This window comes from Siphateles boraxobius, unplaced genomic scaffold (genome assembly GCF_051911475.1).
Source record: "Siphateles boraxobius isolate OS27281-9 unplaced genomic scaffold, OSU_SipBor_1 20, whole genome shotgun sequence".
Lineage (NCBI taxonomy): Eukaryota > Metazoa > Chordata > Actinopteri > Cypriniformes > Leuciscidae > Siphateles > Siphateles boraxobius.
The window spans coordinates 1253530-1278588 of record NW_027508811.1 but is presented as its reverse complement, the minus strand read 5'-3'; the positions used below and the strand labels follow the sequence as shown (position 1 = coordinate 1278588).

Below are 25059 nucleotides of genomic sequence, written 5' to 3'. Positions count from 1 at the left end.
TAAAATAAGTCTCACTCTTTCACCAGAACCTCCTCAAAATCTATGTCTTACCATGCCATGCAGTTACTCGGAGTTGAAGAGTTCATGAAGCAGATGAAATATAATTGTGAACCTGTTGTCTGTTGTACTGTGGTTTTCTTGTAGGTGTGGTCGCTCAGCAGTGTACCGCACACGTGAAATGGCTGCGAGAGCCCTGGTTCCTTTCGTTCTGGTGACTCAAGTTCCCTCCACTATCCAAACTCTACTGGAGGAGCTGCCTGAAGTACCTGGACCAGGAATCCAACAAAACCACATACATGGAACATTGCTTCAGGTGTGTGAATCCTCCCTAGTCACATGCACTCTACAGCAATCCATTAAGTTGTGTAACATTACATAAGCAGGATCTACAAGAGTATAAAGTATTTTAGAAAAATAAATTATCTTTAAACCCATTTTAAATGATTCGTTATAAATTAGCTTTAAACTGTCCAATATGCTTTTTTTCTGAAAGATGCTAATTCTTGAATTATTCTCCTTTGAAACATATTCATACATGTTCGTGTTAACTTCATTGCAAGTGTTTTGTTGTTGTTGTTGCTGCAGAAATATTTAATAATAGAAAAACTTTTATTGTTGGTACACAATCAATGGGGGCAAACAATGGAAACAGCATTTAGGAATGTTGCATGCTCGATTCAAACTTGCTTCACTCACATTAACGCCACAGTTCAATGTGTGTCAGCATTTTCTCTAACCACTAAGCCACGCCTCTGACATAATATATATTATTTGATAGAATTGATAGACATGGATAATTGAACCCCAAAGGGAAATTTAAGTGATAAAACAGCATCACCATAAAACCTAGAAGCTTAAGAGATAATTGTGGATCGAGATAGTGAGATGTTGTAGTTTTGACATTAAAGCAGGTTTCTGTAGCCTGGATGCCAGGCCGAACCCTGCCCACAACATTTTTTGGTCGGGAAGTTCAGTCTGGACTCGATCCGTTGAGGAGCTATTATGCCCGAACAAAAATTGTTCGGACCAATCAAATTGTCAGGGCGGGCTTTATACGATGATGGACAGATGAGCAACCATAGACATCATATCTATGTGAGCAACGGTAACGTAACCATCCACGTCATCAGAGCACTTGGGTTGAATTCATGGCTGCCGCTGGAGAATTGAGTTGTGTATATTCCGCTATCGCGTGTGTTATAGAAGATATAGACTGCATTCATTTTAGAAGAGGAACAGAGAATATTTGAGGCATTTGATTTCAAGGCATTTGTCGATGGGAAAGATGTTTTTGCCGTCCTTCCTACGGGATTCGGAAAAAGTTTAATCTATCAACTTTAATCTATCTCTCAACAGACGTCACTTACTCCGTTGCTCTGATTGGTTCTAGGTCTATCCAATTGAGTGCAGTGGCCTTTTATTTCCTGGTTTGGTTGACACGCCCCATAATCACAGCCTAATGGAGCAGTATCAGACTCGCATTCTGACTAGAACCTGAGTATGACGACGTCAGGCTAAGGTTTCTGTGCATGAAACTGGAATTGTCTGCGAGCATATGTGTGTGGAGCGTCATCCATCCATCCGTGTGATGTTGCTCAACTATATTATGTAATATGTTATAAATATTTAACAGAATTTAGGGCTGCCCTAAAGAAATACTAAACCATATTAATAAGCATTTGAAATATAAATTAAGTGCTCAAGCTGCAAACATCGCATGACCTTTTCTGCGATCAGAACACAAGCAAACAAACCAACTAAAATATAAATAACAACCTTTTCTTTAAGAAAAAATACCCCTGAAATTTCACGATTTTTTTTTTTATGTTGGACATAAATCGAAATTATAAGCAAATGAATAAATAAAAACACAGCAAACTGAACAGTAAGCAGGGTACACAGCAGTAAGCAGGGTATTAATTTAGCTTCCACACTCCGCAAAACACTTGTAAATGTGGCTAATATTATCGTACATTCATCTGTTAGTATTAAAGGGCCATTCGGCAACTATATCAACTTAATAAAACCGTTTAGAAATCATTTGGATGGTTTAATATCCTGTTCCAGTGAGAATGGTGACTTTCCCCGCTCCCCCCAGCGTTCCCAGGCGAAAACCAACCTTGCAACATGGTAAGTTGGAAATAGGAAGTCTCGTGAGAAGCGAGAACGAGCGAGAAACACAAACTGCTTTACGGCATAAACACACACGCCGCCCTCAATGTGTATGATGTATTACCCACCTTTGTAGACATATATCCACACGATAAAGTTTGCCGACTCCTATAATAACAAATGCACGTGAGCAACGGCTGCCTGAATTTGCTCACTCGTTTTCATTCACTCCTTCAAGTGAACTGTGTTAGTGGACTAACGTAGGGAATAGTGATTGAGGGTTATGGGGGCGATTTCGGATTCAGCCTCAGCCTTTTATTTGTCGACTATTAGCGAGAAGTCCTAAAAAATACCACAGTATGTTTCTATAAGCTCCTGTGAGTTTCTTTGTGTGTGCTATTGCTCTCATTGGTTTTGATTTTTCCACGAGAAACACAGATTTTGGCACAAGCCTCAACTGGCGCAACCTTATTACGTCACTACATTATCCATTTTCCATATCATTCGCCATTTACGCTGAATGTAATAAGATCAGAATCATTCTCACACAAAACATTTTTTGTTGGTAAAGTTTCAGGGCTTCCTTAGTTATTTTTTGTAATTGATGTTTTAATCATGCTATTCGTCTCATTGGGCAAGTAAAAAAAAAATCAAGGATGCAAGATATATCGGCCACCATATCGGTATCGACCGATGTATGTTAATTTTTGATGTTATCGTTATCGGCCCGATAAGATAATTTGGGCGATATGTTAAAGCTGATAAATAATTATTTCCTTCAGCTGAGAAACTTCAGATGCGCACTGTTTGCCATGATGGTTTTCAATTGCTTGAAATTTGATTGGAATCACTTAAAAAAAAACAAAAATACATGCACAGCACAAGTATGTCATATAGGCTACATAAAATTATCATGAGAAGATTATAATTGTGTGCTTCGGACATGGCTTTTAATGGTGAGACTTTTATTTTTGTTATCAGGCTTTTAAAAATGAAATCAAATTTTGGATTTTTATCACTCAATATATTGGTCATCGGCTTTCAAATATAAAGAATTATCATTATCGGACAACATTTTCATATCGGTCGGTGCATCCCTATTTTTTTCCAGGACAAGCAGACAAACGTCACTGTTAAGCATTAAGAGACTTTTCAAGAACATTAAAAACATTTTACTGACCCCAAAATTTTTAACGGCAGGGATAATTTTATATATACACTATTTTGTATTTGTATTTTTTATTTATTTATCAAATGTATTGCTAACACTTTGTTTCAATAATCCACTTGAGACATTCTGCTAAGTAGCTTTACAACTACATGTCACCTTTTTCTACTAACCTGAACCCTAACACCTAACACTCTACTAGTCTACTGGTCTGCTAATACTCTGAGAGTTAGTTGACATGGAGTTGCAAAAGACCAATAAACAAGCATATATCTCAAATAAATAAAGATAATTGCATGAACTATGAAATAGACAACAAAAGAAAGGGAAATGGATAGTGAAAGGGCTCTTTATTTTCCTGTATCTATGTTGTCGATTTCGATTCACTGAGTCACACTGACTCTCTCGTGACTCTTTGAATATGGAAATTCTGGATGTTTGTGTGTATGACCAGATTAGAAACCGATAACAGACGCTGCACATCTTGTCCATGTGTGTGATGGGGGACTGGGGAGTGGGGGTGGATTATGGTGTTAAGTATGTTCAGATCAGCTAGTGATAATGTAACGTTTTTATTGGAGAACTGCCCTCATGCTGCTATCTGATGCGAATACCTGAACTGCATGCAGGAGTGGTGTACGTGTGTACCGCAGCATCAGCTAAGAGATGACACTGCCTATGCATGGCTTTGTTTTTGTGTCTGTGTTCGTTATAAAATCCTTAAAGGCATAGTTCACCCAAAATATTTTATTTCATCATCATTTACTCACTCTCATGTCGTTCAAAACCCATAAGACTTAACATATTTTCAGAATTTTTGTTTTTGTGATCTCTTGTGAGTCTTTTATGTGCTGTGAGAGTGGCAAAAAATAACTACTATATTCTAGACTTTAATTTTTTCCTTTAGAAAATGTGAATGGGACTTGCAAAACTTACCACCATGTTATTAATGTAGGTTGGTTGCTAGGGAATTGCTTTTCAGTTGCTAAGGTGTTCTGAGTTCTATTTCTAGGATGTTCTCAGTGGTTTCTAGGCCATTGTTAGGTGGTTAGTACGGTGTTTAGGATTTTTACTGGGCGGTTTCATCATGGCAAACATAGCTGGTTACCTAAACTGCTTAGACTAGTCTTAATTAAACTACTACTACTCTAATTAAATATTCGATCGCCAAAGACCTCTCTATTTTGCTGTAGATCATTAAACCGTGCAGCCTCAGAAGTCTATCTGAAATCAGTTTCGTGAGGTACCAGCAAACGCTGGTCAATTCCTAATAAGGCAGCAAGGCAACAAGTCAGATGCCTAAGTTTTGGGATGCAGCCTATGACACACTATATGAGATAAAATGATAGATTATTGCATCCCATTGTGGTTTATGAATCACCATGACAGCCTACATCAAACGGATTGTGCCAAAATCTAACTGATATCGTGTAGTCTGTCCCCGTCATAATAATGGTCATAACTTTTTTTTTAATGTTTGTTACATAAAGTAGATTGTTCTAATTTGAGTCAAAAGACCCCTTTCCTCAAGTTTCTATTGATATTCCAGCTTCTAGATATCACCCACCAGAAAAGTCTTATCAAATTTTGAGGTGTAAACATCTCTGTAGTACAAATGATTAATTAACTTTCCTTTGGACATTACTGACCATAAGCAAATGTTACTGTGTGTTTGTTTCAACCGAAAAGAGAAATGGCAAGAGAAAGTGAAATGCAAAAAAAAAAAAAAAAAAAAGGTGTGAGTGGGAGGAATAGATGTGGCCTGAATTAAAGACTTTTTGTTTTTGTTGAAACGGATATGTGTAAGCCTACATAAAAATAGCTTCACTGTATGTACACCTTCCTCAACACAACCACAATCATTGATTTGCATTACACAGTGTTGATACCAGGATGAAATGAAGAAATGTGTCAGCACAGTGTTTCAAAGTGCCATTTTGATTACAAAACCTGCTCTGCTGAGTAAAACGCTTGAACCCAGCAGAGTTCACTGTTGACACAACTGACTGGTTCCCTTTAGACGCCGGCTAATGAGGGAAACAGATTGAGCAGCACTAACCTAACCTGACACCTCAGAAACAGCTTCTTCTTTTTTTTTTAAAAAGCCCTAGGTAACATCCAGGTTCCACGGGGAAATGAATTCACTGTGTTTTGAAAACATTAAATCAGATCAGCAGACATACTGCAGTCAATGTGGGTCTTCCACATTCACACACACACACTCTCGAGGTGAAGTATACTGACTCAGCCTCCTAACCATTGTCTTAAAATTGTGTGCATGTCTTTTGTTGTTACTGTAACTGAGAGCAGTCCAATATTTGTTTGTATTTTTTAAATTGCATTTTATTACATTTTTATATTAAGTTTTTTTTTTTTTGGTAGCAGTCCCTGTCTGATTATTTTTTATTTTTGTTTTTTGTTTCGTTTTGAAAATGGAGAACAGCCTGTTTATTTATTTATCTTTGGTGACAAAGAAAATGTTGGGTAACACTTTATTTTACAGTGTCCTTGTTACATATTTTACATGTACTTACTATAGTAATAACAGTAAATTATGCATAATTACATGCAACTAACCCTCAACCAAAAATAATAATACTAACCCTAAGTAGTAAGTACATGTTATTGCTTAATATTACTCAGTAGAAAAATATATAATTACACAGTAACAATGACACCTTAAAATAAAGTGTAACCAAATTTACTTACAAATTAGAAATTAGATTTTAAAATGTCAACTAATAATATAAGTGCATTTCAAATAAATGTTCAATTAATATAAAGACACCAGACAGAGGTGTATTTGTGTAATGGTTCTGCTCTTTTACTTTTCTCTCTCTCTCAACCCCCAAACCCCCGTTAATTCATATATTACTTTTCCTCACATATTTTTTGTGCTGGTAGTTCCACCCACAGTGAGACCTCATTGGTCTAAAATACCACTCTGCATAACTTTGTATGAAACATTTTTGGTACGTCCTGATTTGCTATGAGAGTATTAATCTTTCCTGATTTTTGCTTTCAGTATTAACAAGCCAATTATTTTTTTGTCACAGTAAAATGTCATCCCATCTGGTTAGGACTGTGTGTGTGCGTGTGTGTGTTTGTGTTGTGTGTGTGTGTGTGTGTGTGTGTGTGTGTGTGTGTGTGTGTGTGTGTGTGTGTGTGTGTGTGTGTGTGTGTGTGTGTGTGTGTGTGTGTGTGTGTGTGTGTGTGTGTGTGTGTGTGTGTGTGTGTGTGTGTGTGTGTGTGTGTGTGGCCTGGTAAACCCTACCTTATGGGGACAAAATGTCCCCATAAGGATGGCAATATCTGAAATCCTTGTTCGTGTGGGGACATTTTTTGGTCCCCATGAGGAAAACAGCTTATAAATCATATCAATCAAGTGATGTGTTTTGAAAATGTAAAAATGCAGAAAGTTTTCTGTGATGGGTAGGTTTAGGGGTAGGGTTAGTGTAAGGGAATAGAATATACAGTTTGTACAGTATAAAAATCATTATGTCTATGGAAAGTCCCCATAAAACATGGAAACACTACGTGTGTGTTAGTTCGTTCGTTCCTCTTTTGTGCATTGCTGCCAAAGGTCTGGATGTACTGATTGCTTCAATCGGCCTTGAAACACCCACTCACACAAGCTTTATTTCTTCTTTAAGAAAAATTCTATAAAACAAAAAATCAAACTGATGAGACAAATTAGCTTAAGTAGATTCAGATTGGATACAGACTTTCCGAATCTTTTCATAATGCATCCGCCCACAGGTTGGCTTTTAAAACACTTGACAGTCGACCCAAAGGCCTTTCTGTGTCAAAGGTAAGCATCTAGCACTGCATTCAGGCCGTGTGCTGGTGTTTGTTTGTGCATGTTTCTTTTCTAAATTTGTGCACGACTCTCTGTACGCTGAATTATGGACCTCTTGGGGTGTTTATTCTTGCCCTTAGCCGCTGCCATCGGTTTTTGGTCAGTCTCAAGTTGTGTAGTTCGTCAGTATAAATACACACACTTTCCTTCCGAGGCCGGCCATCATGGGCCTTCCCACCCGACAGGGAAAGCAGGCCTGGGCTAGATGTGTGGGATACAGGGTGTGGGCCGCTAGTGTTGGGGGTGTCCGCAGCTTGAAGGCCAGGCCTGGTATTTCATGGTCAGACTTGTTTTGCCCTGTGCCTCTCCCTCCCGGGGCATAATGAGTGGCTTCCACAATGCGGCTGTAAACCAGTAAAGAGACTATTTCAGCTTTCTGTATACTCTCTTTAACCGGGCCTGCATAGAGCCATCTACCCTCCTTCATTTTATTTCTCTCCCTATAGACTGTTATGCAAGGATGTTAATTGAACTAAGAAAGAAGACCTAAAGAAGAAACTAGCTTGATTTCTGTCAGATATCTTTCAGATTGTAAAGATTAACTAATGAAGAAGCTGATCCGTCTTTCTGATTTGTCTAATCATATGATGATTAGTGATGCACCGAAATGAAATTTTTTTCATGATAATTCCTTACATTTGAAAGCCGATTACCCATATATTGGCCGATTAATCTTAATCCAAATTTTTATATAATTTGAAGAGCCTGACCACAAAAACAAGTTTCACCATTAAAATGCATGTCCCAAGCACACAATTATAATGTGCTCATGATAATTTAAATAGCCTTTATGAAAGTCTTCAGGTTCACATGTTGCACTTAACTGTGATTCCAATCATATTTCAAGCAATTCAAAACAATACTCGCTTACTAAACATAACCTCGGTTCTCTCTAGAGAGGGAACGAGTATTGCGTAAGTTTAGCTTACGCTACGGGAAAGAAGCCAAAAAATTATCCTTAATTTTGTATTCATCGTCAACGCAGTGCAGCATCTAGCAGACCTAGAGCAGGCCATCTCGCGTGCTCATTGGCTGCCCTGCGGGCAACTGCTGCAGCCTACCAGTGAGCCCGGAGTGACGTCACGCCCAATGAAGGGCGCCCGCGCCTTCATTGCGTCACAGCCCGCCGGAATGGGTGTGCTTAGCGTATAAAAGTAGGGGCTGTAGGCTGACTTCCCTGGTTTTGCGTCGACTGAAGCGAAGTCGCTCGTGGCGCGAGCACGGCCGGTTCCGCAATACTCGTTCCCTCTCTAGAGAGAGCCGAGGTTACGTTTAGTAACAGAGTATCGTTCTCTTACGAGAGGTTCTCTCGTATTGCGTAAGTTTAGCTTACGCTACGGGAACACTTTGTCAACGCTGTGCGCACCAAGCATCCACCATGAGACCCCGAACTTTCAGGGGAACCCCATAAGGGGAAAAAATAAGGTGTCCAGCCACGCGGGCCATCACTTGCCCGCCGCTACACATATGTCATGGATAGAAATCCCACTGGACCACGCCCACAACTAGGCAACGCCTCTCGTGGAATGAGCCCTGATGCCCAGAGGGCATTGCAGACCTTTTGACGCGTAAGCAGCTGCTATAGCGTCCACTATCCATCTGGACAGGCTCTGTTTCGAGGAGGCGAGACTCTTGATTCGCCCACCAAACGAAACAAAAAGCTGTTCTGAACGCCTGAAGGAGGCGGAGCGCGTAATGTAAAATCTCAGCGCCCTGACAGGGCAGAGGAGATTCACCTCACTTTCGCTGTCAGATGCTGGCAGAGCTGACAGCAAAATAACTTGCGCTCTGAATGGAGTGCCCATCACTTTAGGAACATAGCCATGTCTAGGTCTGAGGATGACTTTAGAGTCATTCGGCCCGAACTCAAGACACGACGCACTGACAGAACGCGCATGCAGGTCCCCCACACGTTTTACTGACGACAGTGCAGTCAGAAAGACGGTTTTCAGTGATAGATACTTCAACCCCACGGTGTCTAGTGGTTCAAATGGAAAGGCTTTCAGGGCCTCGAGGACCAATGAAAGATCCCACATAGGAACCTACGGGGGGCGCGGCGGGTTCATCCTTCTAGCTCCTCTAAGGAAGCGGATGACCAACTCATGTCTTCCCAGTGACTGGCCGTGCGTCGATTCTGCGAACCCCGCATGTCCGTGGGTCCAGACCTCTGTCGGTGCACCATCCGGAGAACTCCGACCATTTAGACACGTAGAGCCTTCTCGTGGAAGGAGCTCTAGACTGCGTGATCCTGTTCATCACTCCTTCTGGCAGGGCAACGAGTACCCGTTGATCAACCATGCATGCAGAGACCAGCGCTCTGGATGGGGCTGCCAGATTGCGCCGCGATCCTGAGAGAGAAGATCTGCCCTCACCGGAATCGGCCACGGAGCTGTAAGTGACAGCCGTGCTAGTTCCGGGAACCAAATCTGATTATCCCAATGCGGGGCTATGAGGAGCACCGAGTGGCGCGTTTCCCTGATTCTCTTGATCACCTGTGGTAAAAGAGAGACCGGAGGGAAAGCTTATAGCGGGAGGCTGGGCCAAACCTGGGCCAGCGCGTCCTCGTCCTTCGAGAAGAACGTCGGGCATTGAGCGTTGTCTTGACGCAAATAGGTCGACTTCCGCTCTGCCGAATAGGCGCCACAGCTTCTGGACCGTTTGGGGGTGCAGGGACCATTCCCCTGGGGGAACATTGTCCCTGGACAGTTTGTCTGGGCCGTCGTTCAAATGGCCAGGCACATGCGCCGCCCTCAGCGAACGCAGGTGCATCTGAGACCAAATAAGGAGGCGTTCCGTCAGATTGCAGAGATTTCTGGATCTGACACCGCCCTGACGGTTTACATAGGATACCACAGACATGTTGTTCGAGCGGAACATGAACATGAACAAGAACATGTTGGTCCTGTATGAACGGAAGGAAGTTCTCGACCGCTATCATTTCCAGACAGTTTATGTGAAAACACTTCTCTTGGTCTGACCACAGGCCGAAGACCGGTATGCCCTCGAACAGCGCGCCCCAACCCGAGTTGGATGCGTCTGTCGAAATGACTTTCCGATAAGAGATGGTTCCCATCATCACTCCCTGCTGGTACCAGTCGGCTACTAACCAGGGCTGCAGAGCCGCTATGCAGGTCTGAGTCACTCTGATTTTCTGGCTGCCAGAAACCCAGGCTAGGCGGGACGCGCGAGCATTCAACCAGCGTTGGAGCGGGCGCATGCACAGTAGGCCCAGCTGATGCCATACAGCCCAACATCCTTTGAAATGTTTTCAAAGGGAGAAAGCTGCCCTTCTGGAAAGATGCGGCTAGGTGGAGAACACGGCGCGCGCGCTGTGTCGATAAACGAACCGTCATGGTCACCGAGTCCAGTTCTATTCTTAAAAAGGAAATTGACTGGCTGGGCAGTAATGAGCTCTTGTTCCAGTTGACCGTGAGACCCAAGCTTTCCAGGTGACTGAGAAGCACTTTTCTGTGAGATAGCAGTTCTGTCTCTGACTGTGCCAATATCAGCCAATCGTCCAGATAGTTCATTATTCGCAGCCCCTGACTTCTCAGGGGGGCGAGCGCCGCGTCCATGCACTTCGTAAATGTACGGGGTGCTAGGGACAGGCCGAACGGCAGGACGTTGTATTGATATACCTGACCGGTCAAAGGTGAATCTCAAAAATTGCCTGTGACGGGGTATTATCTGAATCTGAAAATCCTTCAGATCTAGAGAAATAAACCAGTCCCTCAGGCGAACGTGCGCGAGGATTTTCCTGGTCGTAAGCATCATGTTCAAGTGTCTCAGATCTAGGATAGGTCTGAAGGCCCAGTCCTTCTTGGGTATGAGAAAATATCGGCTGTAAAAACCTGACTCGCTCAGAGAAGACGGTACCTTTTCTATAGCCCCTTTGCACAGCAGATGCTCTGCTATTTCTGCGTGAAGTAGGTGTGCTACTTACGCATTCACTATCGTCGCGGTCCGGGCTTTGAAAGCGCGGGGGACGGCGAATGAATTGAAGTGTATAGCCCTGCTTTATTGTGCTCAGCACCTATTCTGAAATCACTGGGATAGTTTCCCACACAGCTATGTGAGCCGCTAGGGGGCGAATGGCCTCCGGGTTCAGATCGCCGCCATTTGCGGGCTTGTAAACTGAACCGGAGCCGAAAGCGCGGCGCGCGCGCTCTCAGTACTGGGCAATGCCTGCTCGCTGAAAGCCGAAACCGGCTGATTTATGTAAGATGTCCCAATCATAAGGGATGGGGAACATTCTTTTTTTCACTTTTTGACGCGCGAGCCGCGCTACGGGCGGAAAAGCTTCCTGTAAGTGTGTGCGCGGGCACGAGACTTACAAGTGTATTTGACGCCCCGATCATAATGGATGGGGAGCGTCTTATTAATGCCCTGCGTTTTGTGATAACACTTAAACGTGCGGGCGGAGCCCGGGGGGTGGTTTGTGTTAGCAAGCGTGAACACTCTATGGCGGGCACGAGACTTACATTCATAACCTGCTTTTTTGATCGTGTAACAGAGCGGGCAGATAGTGGGCACAGACCTGTGGACACATTTCTTACATTCAACACTCGAGCGGCTTTTCTGCGCTTTATGAGAGTGTGCTCTATGAGTGACACGAGATTCGAGGTGCTTGTGTGTAGGGGTGAACACTGGGGCGTGGGCACTTTCACGACACTTAAAACACCGACAGCGTGAGCCGGACCAGACATTATACTCTTTTTGAGATTTCTCTGGGTCGCCGTAAAAACGGCATTTGTGTGCAGGCGAGAGGGTGAACAAACCGGCTCGATGGCTGCTAAATGAACCACTGCAGTAGCCTGTTTGAAGGGGACTGACAGGTAAATAAACTTTGACGGCGGTCCGGCCCCAGCGGGACACGCACGTCTTTTCTCTCTCTTTGTTAGGAGGGCTTTGCGTGCTCAGACTTCAGCGTGATCTTCTGCCGAAGCCCTCTGGGGGGCGGCGGTCTGTGACGGCTGTCTGAGCGCGACCTAGGGCGGCCGCCCTGACATCGCTGCGAAGGCTGAGGCTGTGCTGGACGCTGGGCGCTGGCTCGCACAGGAGGCTAGCTTTTGTCTCTCGCGTTGCGACAGGAAGAGGTTCATGGCCTGCGTGGTCTTCTGTACCTCAGAAAAACGGTCAACGATCCCGTTCACCGCTGGGCCGAAGAGACCAGTGGGGGAGAGCGGCGCGTTCAGGAAAGTTGCTCGCTCAGTTTCCCTCATATCCGCGAGCGTCAACCAGAGGTGCCTCTCTGTTACAGTCAACGCGGCCATGGCACATCCAATGGCTTGAGCTGCGGTTTTAGTGGCGCGGAGAGAGAGAGAGATCCGTCGCACTTCTCAGGTCTGTAACCGCAGCTGGATCCCGGCCCTTCTCATCCCATTCACGGAGGAGGTCGGCTTGCAGGATCTGTAGCACAGCCATGGAGTGGAGAGCAGACGCGGCCTGGCCGGAGGCGGCATATGCGCGACCGACCAAGGCGGAAGTGGCTCTGCAGGCTTTTGACGCGAGGGCTGACCGTGACCGCCATCTGGCAGAGGGCGGGCAAAGGTGTGCTGCGACCGCCTCTTCCACAGGGGGGGAATAGCCGTGTACCCTTTCTCGGCGGCGCCGTCCACTTGGGAGAGCGACGCGGAGGCCTGGGACTGAAGTCTTGCGTCAGCAGGCGCCTCAGTTCCGCATCAGCTCCAGCGCGGGTACGGGTGGATTCCTGGATCGACGAGGAGGCGGAGTGAAGCGACCATTCCTCGCTGTCTGATGCCAGGATGGAGCAGCAGTCTCTCGTGGCGTGTCCCCCGGCCTCATCCTCAGATGCGACGGCAGTGAGGCTCGTGAGCGGCAGCTGCGCGTCGGTGAGGGGGGGCGGCGAAGGCGAAAGCGAGGCTCGAGGGAGGTTCTCCGGCGAGCGCGTCGCTGTGGCCACAGGTTCCGGCTGTCTCAGGGAACTGCGCTTCTTCCTGCGCGGTCCCACAGAGGGCGGAGTGACTGCTGCGGTGTTGAAGGCTTCGAGTCGAGCCCGCAGGGTCGACAGCGGAAGCGCTTCACAGAGCTAGCAGCCCCCGGACGCTAGTGCGACCTCTGCATGTTCCAGGCCCAGGCAGAGAGCGCAGATCAAGTGGCGGTCTCCGGCGCTGAGCGGGGCTCTACACAAGCCGCAGGAAGCGCGAGTCATCTTTAAAAAGACACTCGCTGCTCTTTTAGAATAGGTTAGCAAGGTAAAGGATACGTTGCCGGATAGCGTAGCTCGTACGGATGGCTGAAGGTGGCGAAGACCGCCGGCTTCCTCAGCGCTGTCCTAAGCTGGCTGTTCGCTGTGCGGCGGCAGCGGTGGCTTCTCTCAGATCCAGCGATGCGAAGAGCTTGCTGAAGAGATGAAAAATCAGGGAAGTCAGCCTACAGCCCCTACTTTTATACGCTAAGCCACGCCCATTCCGGCGGGCTGTGACGCTATGAAGGCGCGGGCGCCCTTCATTGGGCGTGACGTCACGCCGGGCTCACTGGTAGGCTGCAGCAGTTGCCCGCAGGGCAGCCAATGAGCACGCGAGATGGCCTGCTCTAGGTCTGCTAGCTGCTGCACTGCGTTGACAATGAATACTTAATAAATTAAGGATAATTTTTTGGCTTCAATATCTCGAGAAGATGAATCTTTCCCGTAATGTAAGCTAAACTTACGCAATACGAGAGAACCTATCGTAAGAGAACCATCATTGCGAACAGTGCATTGTGAAAAGTGTCTCAGCTGAAGGAAATAATACATTATTTATCAGCTTTAATTTATCAACCAAATTTTCCGATATGGTTGCCGATAAATCCCTAAATATGATAAATTATTCCTTTATGTTCCACTCTTTGATTCTGTCAGATGTCTCCTGTCTGATCTCTCTCTGAATTATCCTTCTGAATTCTCTCTTTGATCTCTTTCTAAACTCTTACTGATTCCTCAGTCTGATCCCTGTTATTTATTTTTCTGATATCTGATTCATGGATCTGATATCTGTCTTTGATTTCCATCTCATGTCTATCTGATTTATGTCTTATATCTTTCTGTCTAAACTCTTTGGTTGGCTAAGTATCCTTCTGTATATGTTTTGCTTTTCTGTATATGTTGTCTCTTTCTCTCCAACTTATTCTCATATTAAAGGTGTTCCATCTCCTACTCAGGTGCTGTCGTTGTTGCGTTCCTACCTGACGGACACACACAGACCCCAGTCAGAAAATACGCAGGACTGTGTCCTTTCCAGTGCCATTTTTCCACGGCTGTGGCTCGCCACAAGGTGGGTACTGTAAGGGTTTAAACACTGGTCACCACTTTCATTATTTGCATATATATTAGCAAAAACAGTGTGCGTACAAGCAATTTTTGGTTTGGCTTTTGCTAATAATATTCTTTTACAAAATAACATTGCAACTCATTGGTGTATTAATTGAGCTCTCGGTGTTCTGAGCTCGTGTTGCTCTCTACTTACTGACCCAGCGCTGCAGGAAGAGTCACACGGCCACGTGCCCTTTGATACTGATCCATACTGATGCTTTATAACAAACTCCTTAATGAGCCAGACACATTTTTAGGAGAGTTGAGTAAGATGGAACAGCATACAACAATAAACATTTCAAACAATTGTATTCTACATTGTCTCATGACAGTGCTATGTAGTGTTTCATTCAGTGAGTAGTGTCCTAATCAGGTTGTGGTGTTGTTTGTATGTCTATGTGGTGTTTTTAATATTCTTTCAGACAAACCATGTGCAAATTCATAAGTCAACACCATGGCTGAGTATTTTCTACTTAAAGCTGCAGTGAACCAAAGCCTGTCTCAAGAACACAGTTTTTAATCGCTGGTGTTTCTGACGTCACAAACTAACGTGTAACCAATCACGTCAACGTGAGGGCGGGCTTAGCACATCATCATTACTATGCCGTGAAGCAGGGGAGTTTTAAGGGATAAAATTATCGACTACAGGGGGACTTTTAACTTAATGTCAAAAATAGCTTAAACTAAAACTTAAATAAAAATGCATAAGAGCTATATAGACATTAAAACCAACATGGTTGGTTGGTTATTTTATTATTATTATAATTTTTATTTTTAACCCAGTTTTCTGTAAAATGACTAACCTTTCAGAAGTTAAATCAAATAGTCAAGAAGGAGATGAATTATGTAGTTTCTGATTTATTCCTAATACTGGAAAGGGAGTGTGAAGTTGAGTGCATATTGGGATACTGGCATGAATTATGCTCTTGTATATTGCACAATTTGGCAAATGTAGTAGGTTTATCCAATTGCTCCATGCAGAAAATGTTCACAGTTTGTACATACTGCATACTGCATTTCTAATAAGGCTAGTATGGTAGTATACCTTTCCAAACATATGAATTGAAGAGATTTAAATGCCAGAAGAATGAAAGAGAAACTGGAGATGGAGGGATAAAGGTGAATTGACAGAGATCCCAAACATCTGACCATATATCCCTATAATCCTTAGCTTGGTAATTTGTTGAATTCTGAGTAATAATTTGTGTTTAAAGAGCAACAGAGGGACACAAAAAGATGAAGCTAGGCATTCAAAGAGCTGGAGAGTTTGTGTTATTAATATCTCAGTGATGAAATACTGACGTCAGCCCTAAACACTGGCCCTCTTGTTCTCGTCCATGCCCATGAGCGTACACACACACACACACAACTGATTTACTCTTCCATATACTCACCACAGTTTCTATCCACAAACATATACACCCTCTCCCACAAATGTTACCCTGCAGTTGGTGTGAGATACAGGGCCCTAAATTCCCTTTGTGCCCATGGGCAGCAAATATGATGCTTTATCCTCAGAATCAGTGTGAACTTAATTGTACTGCTCGCTATTGCAGTCAGCATTATCAGTGCATTATCAGTCACTTTGACAATAATATAGTGACTCAAAAGTGTTTTGACACATATGCCAATTTCCTTGCCTTTTGTTTTAATATAGCTAAACTTCTGGTCAGACGGGATGGATTTCTCTTTTTTGACAGTAGATGGTGATTGTTCTCCTAGGCATAAATCATGCATTAGAGATCCTTCTGAGACCAACCGTAATTGGATTAATATTGTTTTGCTGAAATATGTTCAAAATGTACAGTAGCTTATCTACCTTGGGGCCTGTAAATTTTATTAATAAATTAAGTTAATTGTTAAAATTATTTAAATGCTAACAAAAAAATCTGTATTTTTACTGTTCATTTTATGTGAATTAAACTTTCTGTATTTGCCTAAATTTCTACTATAAAATTGAATTGACATTTTCCTTCAAATATCCCATCTGTTTTTTTTTTTATCGCACCATGTATATATAACACTTGAAAAATAAAGTGTTGTTTCTGTACAAATGCAATGAAATGCTATGAAGTATGAAATAATCATCAAACTTAATCTCTCACACACAAATTAACAGGCGGAATTTGTGTCTGGTAACACGTGGTGCGTTTCTAGACCTGCTGGGCTGTCTTTGTGGATGTATTCCAGTTCCTGTGTCAGGTAAGAGCTCAAAACACCATATTTAGCAAAGTAAGTGCTTGTTTCCAAATCTACCAAGTAAATTTGGTGTGCTTGAGTGAGTGTTATTTTGAGTGTGCTAGAGGCCTGCGTCTCTGACGGATGGTGCCCGTGTGACCCAGTTAAAAGGGGCGGCCCCTGCATGTTTGCGGGCCCCATGTGTTGCACACATGTGGGCATGGTGGCGGTGTTTATCATTTTAAAACAAGCATACTCTTACAATCCCACCCACCTACCATCACTTACATAACAAACGATGGGTACACACACACACACACACACACACACCTTGTGCTGTGCAGAGATTTATTTTTACACTCTGCCCTGTACTCTCAGTCTTAACACCCTTTTAATCTCTGTCTACCTTTCCTTTCATTTCTCTTAACATAAATTGTATTCCATCTATCTCTACATTTTACACTCTGTCTGGTGTTTTCCTCTCTCAGTTTAAGGAATCACCTATAAATAAAAACTGTCAACAGACTTTGTCAAAGCCACATGTCTTATTTTCTTCTGGATAACGCAAAAAGAGATTGCTGAATGTTTACGCTGTTCTTTGCCGTACTTTGAAAGCAGATGACAAAAAAGAGCTGGCATATTAAAAAAATACAAAGAAAACAACAACTATAAAAGTAGTCTCTATATTCCATGTTTTCTGAGGTCATATGACAGCTTTGTATGAGAAACATCAAAATACAGAATTTTTTTTTTTGTTATCCAGAAGAAAGTAATGTGCCATTGGAGCAACCATGAAGATAAGAACATTATGATTGTTTTGCATGTCATTTTAATGACTGTAATGAAAAGAAAACTTTACATTTTAATTTAAAAACGGATTCAAAGAAGCAATATATATACATCACAGCATATTTACTGTAATTCATTAACCCTAATGTATTACAGTTATGAGAATTGCCATTAAAGATAATGAGTTACACTAAACATAACTTTTACCAAACATAAATAAAACATATGGACGCATCATGGTAATGAGACATTGTGTGGAGGAAGGCATTTTGACTATTGATTTAATATTTAATTCACTTATTTTAATAAAAAAGTAATAAAATATATATATATTTATGTTCCCTAAAAAATTGCCCTCATTTTAGTAACACTTTATTTTACAGGACCCTTGTTGTATATTACAAATACATGCTATATTAATAACAGTAAATTATGCATAATTACAAGCAACTAACCCTAATTCCATAATAAGTACATAAAGTTAATATTACATAGTAGGTATTTGAGTTATTACACAGTAACAAAGACACCTTAAAATAAAGTGATTCACCCTCCCACACTTTTTTTTCTTATTTTCTGTCTGTATGTCCCTCACTGTCTCCTATCTAAAGTGCACTGGTCACAGGTGTTTGTAACCTCAGTGAAGAAATTATTAGAATTTGTCACTAACACTTCAAACTTGACAGAATGACTTTAACAATCTGCTTTTTCATTCGTCTTGGTACTAAGTAGGAGCGGAAAGTTTCTGGGCAGTTTTTGCATGCATTCCCATCCTAATGCACTCCTCACTGTGTGTGTGTGTGTGTGTGTGTGTGTGTGTGTGTGTGTGTGTGTGTGTGTGTGTGTGTGTGTGTGTGTGTGTGTGTGTGTGTGTGTGTGTGTGTGTGTGTGTGTGTGTTAGGTGGGTTTGAGGCCAAGTGCTCTTAGTAGTTTGGCTCTGAGACTCTAAGCAGAGATTGTGATGGTGTTTTTACTGGCGATGGGCATGAGAGGAACGGGTTTACAAGTCTGTGTGGATCAAACACTACCGCATGAGAAATGCTCCCTCAACATACAACCAACACACATTCTCTCTCTCTGATGGCCATTAAAACCATAATTTTGGCACAAATTGTACTGTATTCCCCATATTTCTATCTCCTGGGTGAATGAAGAAATTGTGGCTAACGTGCACACACTCGTCAGTAGGTGGTTGGCAGCGTAGGGGTCGTTCACTGTGGGAAAGCATGCTCACATCTGCTCTGCACGTTCCTCAGTCGTCTGGGTTTTGTTTTTCACAGTTTGGGTAATGATGGCAGAGCATGATGTAAAATCCATGTGTTCGAGCACGTTGCCGCTTGTGTGTATCGGACTGTGTTTACTACTGTAGTGAGTACAGACGGCCGACTGTTTTCCTGCACCATAAAATCTATCTGAACACTTAAAAAAAAAAAGATTGCACATGTACTTTAACAACTTTTGCGTTGTAAAGTTACTCGGGCTGTAGTACTGTAATTCACATAATTATTAAAGTGTTCCATCTTATATAAAGTGAGGAAGTGTTATGAATAACTTAAGGGACTGATATGTATGTAATCATTTACTAGGGCAGGGTTGACAATATCAGTAATTGGATTTTAATCTATTCTCATTTTTATGAACCGGTTTGGATTCTTAAATCCCAAGATCGATCTCTATCGATCTCCCTATGCTGTTTTCTGTTGATGTGTGAACAAATCTTCACTAAACAAATGTTTTAAATGTTTGTGTGCAATTCAGGGTTTTTTTATTGCATTTAAAAATAAATAGCAAATAAATGTAATAGTCTGGAATTCTTCTTGTTGACGTTCGAAGTATTGTCAAACAAAACGGAGGCTAGCTCGACCCTCCCTCTTCCTCATCCCGTCCCCTCCCTTCCATTGCACGCGCACTAACCTCCTAACCCCCCAACCCCCACCCCCAATTCATTCATTTCGGTTATTGGCTGGAACACTGTTTGTTATGTTTCGTGGTCCAGGTTGGACCAGGTTGTTTTTGTTGCCATTTGTGAAGCCAGGGCTGTCTACAGAGACTCAGGGGACTGGCGGATAGTGAGGAGATGTTTGCTGTATGTGACACAAAATGTTTCGGCCTAAAAAACGAATGACATCGCTTAGAGCACCTTTAATATTGTAGCATTGTATTCTATTGTAGTATTTTAGTGTTTCATATATAGTTCACAGCTTTAATTTAGAGAGACTTTGTTCCTTAAGAAAAATTGACATAATGTACCTGATTATACATACACACACACACACACACACACACACACATATATGTGTGTGTATATATATATGTGTGTGTGTATATATATATATATATATATACGTATACAGTGTATATATATATATATATATACATATATTTGTGTATATATATAGATATATATATATCATTTATATACATATATATATATATATGTATGTATATATACATGTATGTATGTATGTTTTATTACCCAGCCCTATTTTTACTCACCCTCATTCCCTGCGTCTTTACAATATTATGAAAAAGAGCATTGTATTTGAAGGACAGAATTTGAAGGAAACGGTAACATGTGCACGTTTTATTTTTAAAATGTAGTCAGTAACACGCTGAGTCAGATAATTATTTACACTGCAAAAAATAAGTAGACGTATCGGTTTCTATTAAAAATACATATACATCCTAAAATATGTTTACCTTATAGGCAAAATTGCATAGATTTGATTTGCTTATAGCAATTAAAAATACAATTTGGCCAGTGGAAAAGATTGAGAATAACTCGTCTTTTTTTTCTCTGAAATGTATTTTCAGAGAAGGAAAGGAAAGGAAATTGAATGATTTTAAGCAATGTAATGTGACGGCATATAGTCTGTATCTCATATTTTCCTAATGTCTTGTACTGTTAAACTTGGTATCACATCAATGGGAATATGCATGGAAAAAGATGCATAGTAAATGCATAGTAAAACTAGGTATTAAGCTCCATATATGGTTATTTCGGGGAGGAGACGGGGTGGAGATGCATGTACGTACAATCTTCCGCTGACTGGGATTTAAAAAGGAATTTTGCACAGGTTCTAGCTTTTGTGCATATGTAGACTTTTAGAATGAAAGTCTAATCTAATCGCTCTCAAGGTCCTTTGATGTCATACGATACACCGATTGGTCTGCGCAGCACCGCTTCAAGTCGAACACCTGCACTGGAAAAAGCACAACAGTTATAGGTAGACTAATATATTGGGTCTAACTTATAATTTATTTAACTGTTGTAAATCAAATTTGACTTGTGCTACTCGGAACAAAAAACGCATTTTTTTTTTTTTTTTAGCTGAGAGGTTCAAACGAGAACAGCCTCTCCAGGTTGTGTATGTGTTTTGCCAGTGTTTGATTTCACTGCAATGGGCTTTATTTTCTATTACCAGTGACTGTAACATTGCTATTTTTATGAGAGAGCAAAATCTGGTCACTGAGACTTGGTGGTCGTGGCATTGATGGAACCACTGTTTTCTCTGAGTCATGCTGAGGTGGCGGGTGTGTTTGTATGTAATGCCTTGGATGTTTAACTGGGCTGTTTAGGTTTTCATAAAGATTCCAGCACATCCCTAGAACTACTGTCTCCAAACTCACACACATATTATCTTCCACAGTCTGACCTGCTGAGAAATGCCTTTCATTTCCGAGAGTAATCATTACAGTGGTCCTCCATCTCACCAGAGGGCCAACAATGTTAATAAATGCCATAGCGAAAGCGTCCTTTCTCTCCACCGCACACCCTCTTCGCTCTCATTTCCTCTTTCTTCCCCGTTCTGTGTTTCTGTCTCTGTGTGTTGGAGGAAAACAGACATGGTGTAAAAGGGAAATAAATCAGCATTGTTAACCAAAGTCTGTCTCATGACTGACTTGTTCTCGTCTCCCTCCCTTTGTTAATGATGTTTTTCTCCTCGTGTGTTGTTTTGTGGTAATGAGTACTTGGCCTGAGTTTAAAGGCTTGAAAAAGGGTTACCATCACTCCTCTTATGACCCACTACAGTTTTGTTTTTACTTCATTTCACTATTCTCTCACTCTGAATAGCTGTGGCATTTTTGGTTTATTTATTGGAACCTGTGGGGAGTTGTTATATAAAACGTTTAGATTCTGGAAAAGTGTTTGTTAACCCTCTGGTGTCTGAGGTGTTCTGACATGCTCTGACATTTGTGCTTATTTCTGTTACTTGTGACATTTTCATTGCTAAAGTCTTATTCATTGTATTCAGCACAAACTGTGCTACAGTAATATGTCAGCAGCATGTATGTAAACGTTTGTATTTTTAAGATAATAATGTTTATGCGTGGTTTGTGAAAAAACAAAAAACAAATGTCACTGAAATAAGGTCATAAAACCCATAGTGATTATTTCTTCACAAGACTTTTGAAAATTGTATCACGTAGCCTAGAATATTTGCTCCAAAACTATGTGAAAATCATCCTGTATACTCATTTAGATAAAACAATATATTGATTTACAATTTGTATGACGTGTTTTGTGTGAGAAAGCTTTATGCGAGGAGGCGTGAATCTCTCATTAATATGAATGCATTTTACACCTGAGAAAGACAAAGACCCTCCCCTAATGGCCTATCAGGTGTTATCAGGCCCGATCATTATGAGGAGTCTTGCACAAAGAATGAGGAGAAATTAAAAAAGAATGGCTTTTAGATTGTCTGGATTTATTTACAACACAACATAATCCAAGAAAAAGAAAATAGGACAAATAGCACATTAGTAAACACACTGATCTAAAGACAAAGACTTAAACAGTCACACACCTTTGTGCCATTCCTGAGACATAGTAGCCTACATACCTGTCATGTCCAAGGTGTTTGACTTTTCATTTTACCATGTTCATGTACAGAGACTCATGTGAATGTTGAAGTCAGCAGGACTCATCCAGTGGCATCTGGTCACTTTCTAAAAAATAAATAAATCAACACCTGTAAACATGTTGATATCAAGACAAACTATAGGGCTGCACGAATCATGGAATACATTTTAGATTTTTCACACACACACTCACACACACACACACACACACACACACACACACACACACACACACACACACACACACACACACACACCACACACACCACACACACCACACACCACACACACCACACACCACACACCACACACCACACACACACACACACACACAACACACACACACACACACACCGTTCAAAAGTTTGGGGTCAGTATGATTTTTAATGTGTTTAAAAGAAGTCACTTATGCTCACAAAGGCTGCATTTGTTTGATTAAAAATACAAAACAAACCCAGTAATATTGTGAAATAATATTTCAATGTGAATCAGCTGTTTTCTATGTAAATATATAGTAGTGTAATTTATTCCTGGGATCAAAGCTGAATTTTCAGCATCATTACTCCAGTCTTCAGTGTCACATGATCATTCAGAAATAAGTATAATATGATGATTTGATGCTCAAGAAACATTTTTCATTATCATCAATGTTGAAAACAGTTATTTACATTTTTATTTCAGGATTCTTTGATGAATAGAACGTTCAAAAGAACAGTATTTATCTGAAAAATAATCTTTTGTAACAATAAACACTACCGTTCAAAACTTTGGGGTCAGAAAGAATTTTTATTTTATTTTTGGGGGGAAATAAATAAAATGGATTAATACTTTTATTCATCAAGGAGGAATTAAATTGATCAAAAGTGACAGTAAAGACATTTATAATGTTACAAAAGATTCTATTTCAAATAAATGCTGTTGTTTTTAACTTTGTTCATCAAATAATTAAAAAAAGGGACACAACTGTTTTCAACATTTATAATAATCATAAATGTTTCTTGAGCATCACATCATCATATTATATTGATTTCTGAAGGATCATGTGACACTGAAGAGTAATGATGCTGAAAATTCAGCTTTGATCACAGGAATAAATTACGCTTTTTACTATATATTCACATAGAAAACAGCTGTTTTACATTGAAATAATATTTCACAATATTACTGGGTTTGTTTTGTATTTTTAATCAAATAAATACAGCCTTGGTGAGCATAAGTGACTTCTTTTAAAAACATTAAAAATCTTACCGACCCCAAACTTTTGAACGGCAGTGTATATATGTATATGTATATGTATTTTGTAAATATATATACAAACACCTAGTTTGTTGTGCCTTGTGTTACGATCCCTGGTCTAGGTCAGGGTGTAACATAAACAACAAAACCAATTCCTTTAGTTAGCTTGAGTTTATTGCTATTTTCTTGCCCTCCGAGTTGTTTTCAGGGCCGCATTGTGTTGACATTCATAAAACAATATCTTGAAAATACAGAATTAAATAATCAAACAAGCAGGGGAAAAGATTGGAAGCAAGATCTTCAGGGGTGAGCTAATGCCAAAACAATAAACCAAACAGAACTAACTTTCCCACGAAAACTACCTTTCCTGTGAATCCAGAAAAAGAAACAAAACATACAATGAAATACCCTATCTCCTTAACTAGCACAATAACCAGGAGAAAAATAACGGCCTTTCGGCCTACAAAGAAAACAAGGCACTCACCCCCTACGGCTTCTCAAATTAATTATAAACATACAGATACGATCACGGGCACTGATGTGCTGGGTACAGATCACACAGTATCAAAGTAGTTACACAACACTCTGCTAACACAAGCTAAGAGCACATAAATCACACAATCGGGCTACATTTTCACCGGCTGACAAACACACAGTACAACACCGGGGCAATCAAAGAGGCAGAGAGCACCCTCTACAGGAATTCCAGGGAATTTATAGTCCAAGCCTCTTCTCTGATCCAACCACCCATAGCGTTGCATTAGATCCAGGACCAATCCTAAAGGAGAAGGAGACAGCAGCAACAACAGCAGAAACAACATAGCTGCATTACGTCACAACCGTAACACTTGTATATAGGCATGTGTAGGGCTGCATAAAATAATAACAATAGCCTAGATAGCAGGCAGCCTATAAACCGTTAAAAATTAACACTTCAGTAACACTACACTAGACAAACATATATTGTTTATCATATGTTACTTCAAATATTTCTATTCGTTATGAAATGAGATGAGTTTGGCGTGAAGCCTAATGTGTGGCGTGTTTTGCTTTTCAAACACAGCGTGACTCAGACCCAAACTCAGCGCGTGCAGCGATCAAGCCGCTCCAAACTATGAAACATTATTGTTACATTATACATCTACGTTTGAGCAGATATCCACAAACACAGTATTTAACAATAAACACAGGTCTAAACATTAAAATATTCACCATATTAGAATAAACACTCATACTAGCATAGGCTACTTGTATCTCATTTCATAACATTTTAGGCTGGCCCCAGTTTAGTAGCTACAATGTAAAGTTTATGCAACAATAAAACACTTACTATTATGTCTCTTACCTAAAAATTGTTCTAATAATCAAAATGTGTTCTGAGGTACATCCACAGCACACAAAGCCTTCCAAACTGATGAAAAGCAGAGAAATACTGGAGTCGCTGATTCTTTGTTTAGAGCTGATGAGGGCGTTAACAGCTCTACGATCCTTCACGTGGATCATTTGAATGAGAACAGCTCGCGCGCGGGGGGGTGTGGTCAC

General features: G+C 41.3%; 1 protein-coding gene across 4 annotated transcripts in view; it reads left to right on the top strand.

The window, feature by feature from the left end:
- thada (THADA armadillo repeat containing) overlaps positions 1–25059 on the top strand; it is a 123806-nt gene that overhangs the window by 71866 nt on the left and 26881 nt on the right. For all 4 annotated transcript variants that reach the window (XM_077236380.1, XM_077236379.1, XM_077236378.1 and 1 more), the window contains exons 29-31: positions 145–313; positions 14301–14413; positions 16571–16653. In XM_077236380.1, coding sequence (XP_077092495.1) covers positions 145–313; positions 14301–14413; positions 16571–16653 — 365 coding nt within the window. The remainder of the gene's footprint in view (positions 1–144; positions 314–14300; positions 14414–16570; positions 16654–25059) is intronic.